At 39.0% G+C, this 10,341-nt stretch overlaps 1 protein-coding gene across 2 annotated transcripts; it reads left to right on the top strand.

Annotated features, from left to right (window-relative positions):
• Window positions 1–2,951: 2,951 nt before the first annotated feature.
• On the top strand, window positions 2,952–9,326 carry rgs4 (regulator of G protein signaling 4). 2 transcript variants are annotated; one of them, XM_061034334.1, is made up of 5 exons: window positions 2,952–3,108; window positions 3,407–3,493; window positions 5,248–5,312; window positions 7,039–7,202; window positions 8,184–9,326. In XM_061034334.1, the coding sequence occupies exons 1-5, from the start codon at window positions 3,065–3,067 to the stop codon at window positions 8,361–8,363; spliced, it is 540 nt and encodes a 179-aa protein (XP_060890317.1). In that variant the 5' UTR covers window positions 2,952–3,064; the 3' UTR covers window positions 8,364–9,326. The 2 variants fall into 2 exon arrangements, with proteins under 2 accessions (XP_060890317.1, XP_060890316.1); XM_061034333.1 differs by having other exon boundaries at window positions 3,407–3,529.
• The last annotated feature ends 1,015 nt before the right edge of the window (window positions 9,327–10,341 follow it).

The raw sequence follows: 10,341 nt of genomic DNA, 5'->3' as shown, positions 1-10,341 counted from the left end.
TGCTGCAGCATAAGCTCAGCCTCTGGTGCTGTACAGTAACCATATCCTGCTGCTCGAATGGACGCTGGTGAGCTGCAGGAGGTTGTGATACAACAGTCATAATGAACCCCTTGATGACAGAAACAGAATAGACCTAGCTAGATTGTAAGAGCGCAATACAAGTATGGCTGCAGTTTTAGTCTGCTGCGGCAAATACTCATCAGCTATTAGAAACTATAGAAATTCTATATATACTAAGTCAATCTTTGAGAAAAAACAAAAGGAAGAAATGTGCATACATTGTTGTGATATGATGGTATGCCTTTGTTTTGCTGTAAATTAACTGAAAATCATTACATATCCATGAAAGGAGTCCTTTTTCAATGATGTTTTAAGTCTAGTGGCATTTAAGGATTCACGATTTGTTAAGGTTTCTTTTCTTTTCTTATAAAACAGCTTGGTCTGTGACAAGCAAAAAATGATGCATAACCTTCAGATGATGTAAAATAACATGAAGTTAGAAAGCTTCATGTTATTTTTTGTTACAGTAAGAAACGTTGAGTGAGTAAAATACAGAAAATTAACTTAAAAAAAGGTGGTACAAGATGATGAATGGGTCAAACAAAAGGTCTATATAATACCAGCCAGGAGCGAGCGCACCAGCTGGGTGTAAAATAAATCTTATCTCTTACATCGGCATTAGCTGTAACAAACTTCCAGACTCTAATTTACACCCAAAGCCTATAGCAAAGAACAAAGGAAAGAACGGTAGCTGCGCTCCGGTCTTACCATGCCCATTGGATGAACATGAACATTGTTGCCTAGTAACACACTTGCATGCCTTACGTCTCCCTTCTCCTGTCAAACTATTGACAGAAGACATGGATAACACAAGTTCAAAAGACGCTAAATCATAATTGAACCCATAGATAAATCAAATGCCCTTACTGTGCTAACACATAGGGCATTGTTACCTGCCAATTGGGATGTGCACTAAAAGCTGGATGTCATGCAGCCCCTTTTAAAGTTTTCAGTCAGGAATCTCAGTAAAGCTGAGTAAATGTGCAAAGATCTACACCAATCAATGATGTTGATGGGTATTTCCCAAATTACCAAAGGTCACAAGGTAATAATCCCGTGCAAATAGTGTTTAAGGATAGCTGGTCAGTGGTAACCATGTTTGGGTTGCCAGGATTATCATCTGCTCAGCCTGTTGTTTTGTGCCTATAAGCGAGTCACAGCAGTGATATTCAATGGAGCATCACTCCCTGTCGTGCTTAGACACTCAATATCTATTGTTGGACGTGAAACATTTGTTGGCATTTAAAAATCCACCTACATGTTGCCTGTTTAGTATCACTGACTTGGAAGTGAAACTGGACTGTAGCAGTTAGCATGCTGGTTCTCCAAGCAGACAGCCGAAGGCCCCTACCCTGCATGTCATTCCCCACTCTCTTCGGGGACTTCGTACTCTATCCACTGGCCTAACCTGTGAAATAAAGGCATAACCCGGTAGTTGCCAAAGAAAATATTGAGTCGTGCCCAGAGTGTCATATTCTGAAGCTCGTTGCCACAAACCCAAGCTGCTGAGTTTGACAAGTTAGGAGAGAAGACGTGGTGAAGAACAACATGTTAACATTTGAACTATTTAAGTTTCAGAAGTTGTACAATTCAGCTTTGAACATTTGCAGCACAGACATTTAGTCTTCTAATTAAAAAAAAAGAAAAAGATTGAATGTCATCCACAAGACACCACGCTTTCTTGGAATATTTATTTATTTATTTTTTCCGCTAATGCACAACATTTTGCTTTGAAAGCCTTCTGTAAAAGACGGGGTGCTCTTTGTGTTATTTCACATAAGTTGTTTTTGTACGAAAGTGCATTTCTGAACAAGTAAAAGTGCTTGTCAGAAGATGATGGGGAGCCAGCACATTTATCCGTAGACGGAGCATCCGTCAAATTCACAAACAACCATCATGACCTCAGCTGTGATTGCAGTCGATTTGTACCAAACTGTTTGCGTTCAATCTTTTCTTAACAAAGGGAACCTCTGGCAGCCCTTTGACTTTTAAAGGCCTACACATGCTGGTTACAAATCACAAAGGTATGTTTTCGCTTCAAGTGCTCTTAGACTATCAGGGAAAGAATCCAAGCTGCTTTTAGGTTTCAGATAAAGAAAATATGTTCAGGGCTGCAGATTAAGATATGATGTCATGTGTTGAGAAGGTACCAGGAGGGAGAAAGAGAGAAGGGAAGGAGGAGGAGATGTTTTATTTCATGCATGCATCTGTCAAAGGGCTGCCAAACTTTGAAGTTGAATCTGCTTGCCTGCATAGCTTAACCTCAAGTATTTATTACCTGGGGCTGAGGCCGCAGATGTTATATCAGTTTGTCCTTTAAAGCCATGATAAAGGAGAAGATCCAAGCAACACGTACAGCAGTTCTTTGTCAATGTCAATCTTCACAGTCCTTCAACTAGTGATGAGCCAGCTCTATGTGCTGGCTCTTTTGTGTGAAAAATGGGAGTTGGCTTACCAGTTCATAGCAAAATGAAAGATACAAACACAGTTGTCCAGCCCCAAGTAAATACACACTAACCAGCATGGACAGTGGAAGAAGGAAACCTGCAAATAGAAGTTTCTAGAAGTGGCTATTTCAGGCTATACTGGCTTTTATTAATGCATATTTGTATGGTTTAAGGATACTTTTACTATCAAAAAATGGATTTTGCTGATTTCTTTTTAATCTAAATGTATACCATGGAACTTTGTCTTTTCTGTAGAGGGATGACTTCGTAGCTCCTTAAATCGCGATCCCCTCCAGAGAAAAACACCTTTTGTTTTGGTAACATTGATCCCATCTGCTCGCAAATTATCCCCGACTTCTCTCCCTCCCTTTCTGTTCATTTCCCTCTCTGCCTCTCTGGTGTGATTGGTCCGTTTAGTGTCATTGTAACCGCTGCTGGTGGGTGGAGACATTCGCAGCCTGCTGTTTAATACAGCAGGAACTGCTATAAAAACTCTGCAGCTTGAAATCGCACCTTTTACAGCTCCAGAGCTGACTTTGGATCTTTAACGTTGAACCATGTGTAAAGGACTTGCCACACTTCCTGCAACATGCTTGAAAAGGTAAGAGATGTAGCTAAAAGGGGTATTATATTCCTGCTTCAGTAAACTTTTATATATGTTAGAGATTAAAGAAGGTTAGGCTTGTCAGTCTCACATTTCAAACACTTGCTAGTTCAAACCAGTAATAAAGCTTCAGACGGTGATATGTAGTAAACAAAATTGGGTTGTTTACATGAAGCAGATCGTCTTACGAGAGCGTGTCTTTGTGCCAATATTTTTACTCCAAACAAACTGCAATGTTCTCTGATGCATTCTCACTCACTGTCCTCTCATCTTCTCCCCCCCCCCCCCCCCACAGTGCCAAAGACATCAAGCACAAAATCAGCTTCTTGCTGGATCAGAAACAGGCAAAGGGGAAGATTGCCAATGCTGCTGCCGCAAAGAGGTCAGAGAAAGTTGAATATGTGGATGTTGTTGTAAGGTATCTGACTGATCATTTTTCACATCCCACATGTAGGAGAATTATCGTTGAAGCAAAGCCATCTGTGTGCATGTCACTTTGGAGAGGCTGTTGTTATTTGAATTAAAATCATAGATTTAATATGAAGCACTAGATAAGAAAACAAGATGAACAAGGTTTTGTCAACATCCAGTATGATGTTAAATTAACTTCTTTATAAAATTAGAAACACACTTATTATGCGGTGCTCAATCATTCAATTGCTGTCTTGAATAAGTCCTGTGAAAGGCTAAAACATTTGAGTTTGATGGTAGTTTCAATTGAAGTGAATGTGTTTTATTCACCTTGATCGAGGTGGATCCAAGAATTCCTTTTTTTTCCTCTGCAAAAAGTTGAATGAAATAAACATAACTGTACCATTCACTTATTAAATATGTCAAGGACAGAATTACAGTCAATGGCTATCCAATTTGCGGTGACTTAAGTAACATAGTGCATGGTCGTATTTGTTTAACGTATGACAGGAGATCTCCAGCTGTCACAACTCATTCAGAAAATAATCTCACTTCACAACATTTTACTGTTATAGCCATAAAAGTGTTTTTCATTGTGCAATGTGATCCTTTCATTTTGATTAAATGATAAAAAAAATATAATTTGTATTAGTTCAGTTCCAGTATAAGTTCAAATCAGATTTGATTTCAACCCTGATGAGCCCGTGGAATTAATCTTAAGTTCCCCTGAAGGCTAAAAAGAACAGCTTTTTATCTATCATGTAACATGTCTCTCAGTGAATCGTTTGAACTTCATGCATTTCAGTTGCCTTGGTTCCAATTGGATCCAATTTATTTTTTGCATCGTATTAATGACCTCATGTAGTGGGAATGAATAACCCACCGCCATTCGATCTGAGTCCTTTTCCACCGTTAGGAAAAGCTAAAGACCCAGCTCTTTCATGAACACCTACGCACTTAATGTTAGTGATGGGACTGACAATGATGATGATGATGATGACTACGATGATGATATTTACGATGGTGTTGTTGCTGATTAGAATTCTCGTCAGAAGCTGTCGATGTTTTTCATGATGATGACTATATATACACGTATATAAAAAACTGTGCTTTGCCTCTGAGCACTTCCTGTCAGCACCTGGGTCCAATCAGACTTAAAGACTTGCTTGTGTTGTATTTACTAAGCGTTTAAATCAACCCCGGTGACTCTGAGCTTGAACCTTAAGACTCTGTTGACATAAAACATAAAAGTCGACGCAGGTCAGGAGGGGAAACGGCATCAAACTGTAGATCTAAACTACTGATGTGTTTTGAATCACCGGATGTTTTGTTGCAGGATTTAATATCAGTTGTTTGGGGATTGTGTCCTTTAATGACAGCATCATTGTGCTGCAGCCCTTTTTTCTGTGTCAATGTCAGATGACGGACATTGTGTGCATGTGATCCGATTTGCAGCCGTTATTGATCAGTGTATTGATGCAGCTGGAGTCTGCATTAGCTGTGCAGATTTAGAACAAAAGGAAAACCTTCTGACGACTGACCTATTTTTGAGGGAACAGGCATTAGAGAAGTCTTATTGAGTGACCTTATTCAAGCTCATTAAGAGAGTATGCTCAATTGAAGGTTTCATGCCAAATTTACAATTGGAGCAAAACTCTAAAAACATCCAGAATACACATTTAATCAGCCTCTTAAAATGCTATTTTTTTTAAATCTATGTTTCAGGGTTCCTTCTGCAGCTGAAGGGGAGAAATGGAAGGAATCGTTCAGCAACGTAATGAGCAGTGAACGTAAGTCTCTGTTTCCAATTAGAAACTGATAAACCAATTAGAGTAGAACTAGGCCAACAATCTGGTGTCCAAGAGCCATATGAAACCCAAAGGACTTTGTCAGAATGCAGATGTTTGACTCATCGGTTCCCCAGCGGAGTCTCTCTCATGATTTCTGAAAATTGAGATACTCAAAACTTAATATTATTATCCTCATGTGACATGTGCTCCAATCATGGGAATATTTTCAGGCCATGCCCTGACCTTCACATTCCTGGCTAAGTGGCTGCCGGGAAAGATTTGGCAATCTTGAAAATGATGCCTATCATCTTTCTTCAAAGCACAAAATAAAAAATGAAACATATATAACAGATGTGCTAATAAAGTTGAATCTTCGTGCTCTAGTCCCTTGATAAATTGATTGTGCGGAAAGTTTGCAAATTAAATAACGGCAATGGGAAATTTAAAAATAGTGGGTTTGAGTCTGATATTGGACTCAAACTCACCAGGATTCTGTTGACCAACCATTGGACTCCAATGTTTAGTCTGCACCTGGAAGTTCCCAGTCTGTGCTCTAGGGACCTCATCAAGAGGTATTTTGTCCCTTTTCGTGCACCGTAGGTAAGCTATCGAAGTGTCTCCCTGTAGTCACAGTGATAAAAAAGAATGACACCACTGCTTCTTTGAATGACTCGTTACACATTAATAAACTCCCAGAGAGCTCAGTTGAAGAGCAAAAGCAACATCCACTCTGTGACATCAAACATTTTACTTTAGCCGTTTTCATTCCCTGTAATGGGTTCCCTTTTTCCACGGTTAAATTAATGTCATAACCCCCGGACATTCATTAATTATTATTTTTTTTATATCCAAACAGGGAATAAAGTACCCTTAGCTTAAGACGGTACACAAATTCTAAATAAAAGAAACTGCTTTGAAACGCAAAATAATGGAATTTAAAACGCAATTCAAAGATTAATCAGGATTCAAGACGTTTGACATCCCTAATTCTAATGTATGATGAACTCATCTGCACTGGAGTATTGGTGGAAATGTTGCTCTATATACAAACCCACAAGCCCTTAGAGGCATTCTCAGGCTCTGGTCCTCTGCTACGTGTCTCAAGGCACTATTCATCGGCCCCTCAGGGCGTGCTGACCAGTGCAGAGAGTGTGTGTGAGTGTGTGTGTGTGTTTGTTTGTGTATGGCTTTATATATATATATATGAGCTCTGTGGAATTGCGCTGTGTGAGTCACAGACACTGAAGGGGAGCAATGGCCTTGAGGGAAGCAGCTGAGTTCTGACCCGCTCCGTTCCATGACCTCCTGCACTGAACTCCATCTTCTGTCTTCTTTCTGCTCTCCCGTCTCCATCTGTCAGTTCTCATTGGATCTGATCTTGGCTTGTTTATCTTGGTCTCCCTGCATCTGTCTTCTGCAGACGTTAATCACTTAGATAAAACTATTTAACTTCCATAGAGGCTCACATCTGCTCTTTCATTAAACTCCAGTTATTAAAAAAACCCACTTATCATCTGCATCTTAAATGCCAGGATGGGAGTGTGTGTAAGGGCCAAGAAATGACATCACATTAAGCAATAAAATATCAAATGCATTCATAGACTCATTTCTTTTGCAGAATTCAAAAGGAGCATAATTGTACCATTAGCTTCACACTTGCAGATATGGGTTTGTAAAGTGCATTTTGAATTAAACAAAAACATGTTTCTTTTTCTGTGTGTCTCAGTGGGTCGTTCAGTCTTCACCAGCTTCCTGAGGTCAGAGTTCAGTCAGGAGAACATGGACTTCTGGGTCGCCTGCGAGGACTACAAGAACACCGATCCATCGAAGTTTACAACAAGAGCCAAGCAGATCTATCAGCAGTTTGTCAAGGCAGACGCTCCCAATGAGGTAATGATTTTAATTTGAAACATGCGATTACACTGGAGATATAAAATGAAATTCATTCAGAGAGCGGCTATCATAACATATCATTTGAGGCTCGTAAAACACTTAATCGTAACTGCATATGACTCTCAATTATAGTGGCTGGGAAATGTGAAAAAAGTTTACAGAGATGAGAAAAACATTTTACATCTTATTAAACCAAATTACAAAAGCAAAATACATTAACCAAGGACAAAACAAGTTAACATTTTAGAAAACAAATGTAAAAGATGCAAAAGACTAATACGAACGCAGAGACAAATTTACAAGTGGCAGAACAGCGAATGATGTTTTGTCCTTTTTGTGGAACTCACCTGAGACAGTAAACATGATTTTGCTTTTTGTCTGGATGGCCTCTGGAATTTTTTGAAAGAAATGGACGAGATGGGGAGGAATAAGGGAACCTTTTCAGTCTGCTCCGTGTACTTCAAAATTTCAGAGACTTTTCACATGAAAAGTAAAATTGCCTCAGCTGTCTCAGGTGGGTTCCACAAAACGGAAAAAAAACAAAACACAAAACATCAGTCGGTCTGTATAAAACATTTTGCTCAGTCTTTCCGCCAAAACGGACTAACTGACTGCTCACTCAGTCACTTCAAGCATTTGGTACATTCCCTTTCTGGAAAGATTTTGTCGTTTGTAAATTTGTATCGGGACAGGTGAAAGTGTTCCACATCTTGTAAATCTGTTTTATCCTTTGTGAAAGTGTTTCACACTTATATTGTGTTTTGTTTGCACTTCTCAGCCACCACACATTATTAACATTCAGACCCAGAAATAAGTCATTTAGCCTTTAGATGAAAGAAAATGCCAGAATTCCCGAGAATATTCTGTACATTCATCAACAATGTTTGTCAAAAAACATATTCTGGCCAATATATAATTAGAAGTAGTATTAATCCAGTATCTTAACTTACTCATACTTTTATTCTTTTTAATCAAAAGGTAAACTTGGACGCTGCGACTCGAGACTTAACGAAGCAGCAGTTGGAGAACGCCTGCCCGTGTTGTTTCGACGAAGCTCAGAAGATGATCTACACCTTGATGGAGAAAGACTCGTACAGGCGCTTCCTAAACGCTCAACTGATGAGAGATCTGTGTCAGACGCGGGAAAGCTGCTGCTGAGGAGAAGAAGGAGAAGAAAAATCGTGACTCTGCAGTGAACAGGCAGGCCGTAGCAGGAGGTGCTTAAAGTGGAAGTGAACAGAGGCGACTGGACGAAGGTGCCAAAGGTGACGATGAAGGAGAGGGTAGACGGTGGTGAACAGTGTGTTTGTGTCCAGTGTTATATCGAGGTTTGCTGTGAATAATACATGTCCGCTTATTAGCGCACTTTAATGTAACTCAGTATTGTATCAACATTGGGTCAGGTATTTTAAAGTCAAAGGTGTATAATGAGTGGTTGAAGCTTTAATATCAATCCTTTAGGATACAGAACCTGTTGAATTGTCAGCTTTGCTTATGATTTATTTATTTTTACTTATATTTATACACAACCTGCATGTGGAGGCATGGCCAGGTTATCTTTATACTTACAACAAGAACCTATTAAAGCTGCTGTACCCCCACTCTTTCATAACATCCCTCATGGGAGTGCATCTTGTTTTGAGAGACTGTAAAAGTGTCCAACAAGAAGTTAAATATCACGTTTTCTCTCTCTCTCTGTTATTTATGCAGGAGAACACAGAAGCATTTTGCATTCACGTGAGGAAATTAAATCTGCTCTGTTTCTCTGGATTAACGAGATAATTACCTCTAAATGACAAATTACGTCTTTTATGACAGTGTGAACAGCCCAAGTCACATGGAATCTGATCTTTTCAAATCAGATTGGGACACTTTCATATGTGGATGCCCACAAAAAATTGAGCAGATTGTTATTTTCTCATTTTCATGCAATACAACTTCCGTAGAATGTTAACATTTCTTTATTGAGTATATGTAAATGTCCTTGCACTCTGATATGTTACATCAAAATGTATCCTAAAGAGTAAACGTGACTGTATGTGGATATTTATAAATTGATGTCATTGTCATATTTATATTACGTCTGTGACTATTCATGAATAAAGTGACGTTTTTGGATAATCTGAACTTTTTATGTTCATCTCATCAAGAGTTTGAAGCCATGCTGAGCAGGTCTTTGAGGCTGAACTGGATCAAGATTCATCAACTTGGCCTCTTAAAAACCTCCACATGCGTATCTGCACGTTTTCATAGATTGTTGGTTTTGGTTGCCCTGTCTTGTTTGAATTTATTGGACCATCAGATCATGCTGCTGAATTTGTAAAGAAAGAAGGAAAAGCACACTTCAGGGCATGACTGCAATAGGCAGAGATAATTTCATTATTCAATATTAGATTTAAATTAGTTGAGTGGATTTTAACACAGTTATTGCACAAAAGATCTGAGAGCAGGGGCGTGTCCAGATAGATAGATGGGTGGCATGGGCCCCCCTTAGAATCTGATTGGCCAGCCGATGTGTCAACCCAAATTCTAAATCCAAGATTGGCTATTTGCTTAATCAGAGGCAGGACTTAAGTTAAAAATCAACTATTCAGGCTGTATTTTTCAGGCTCATGGTCGAACTTTCAGCTCTTAATAAATACTTTGCTCTTGCCTTAAAATATGTCGAAGCCTGGACACAGTCTAACTTGCAATGGACCTCCTTGCCAGTAAATGTATTTTGCAATTTAGAAACCGTACAAGAGTTTACATGCAATTTTACATCAGTAACTTAAATATTTTAAATTGTGACTTTGCACATCTTTGTTTTTTGAGTCCTGTAAGAATCAAGCTAAGGAGATTTATATAGTGCCAAATTTAGTTTCTTTCCCCACTAAGTATACATTAGTGGGGATAGAAAGGGTAAAAAAAAAGTTAATTTCATTTGGGTAATAGGGTTTGTGTTCATGGTTCAGGGCATGACAGGATTTGGGAGTTTTGTCTCGTTGAGGAGCTGCAGCTTTATAACGACCGCTTCACAAAGACACACATTTCTGCTGCCTTTTTCATTAAACGTTAAACTGATTAAAAATTATTTTCAAACAAGATCGATTGAAGAGCACTCTTGCCGATGTCCAGGTAGGCCTTTAAACTAAAG

Source organism: Labrus mixtus, chromosome 3, assembly GCF_963584025.1.
Source record: "Labrus mixtus chromosome 3, fLabMix1.1, whole genome shotgun sequence".
Lineage (NCBI taxonomy): Eukaryota > Metazoa > Chordata > Actinopteri > Labriformes > Labridae > Labrus > Labrus mixtus.
The sequence above is the reverse complement of the archived record's forward strand: the minus strand, read 5'-3'. Positions and strand labels throughout refer to the sequence as shown.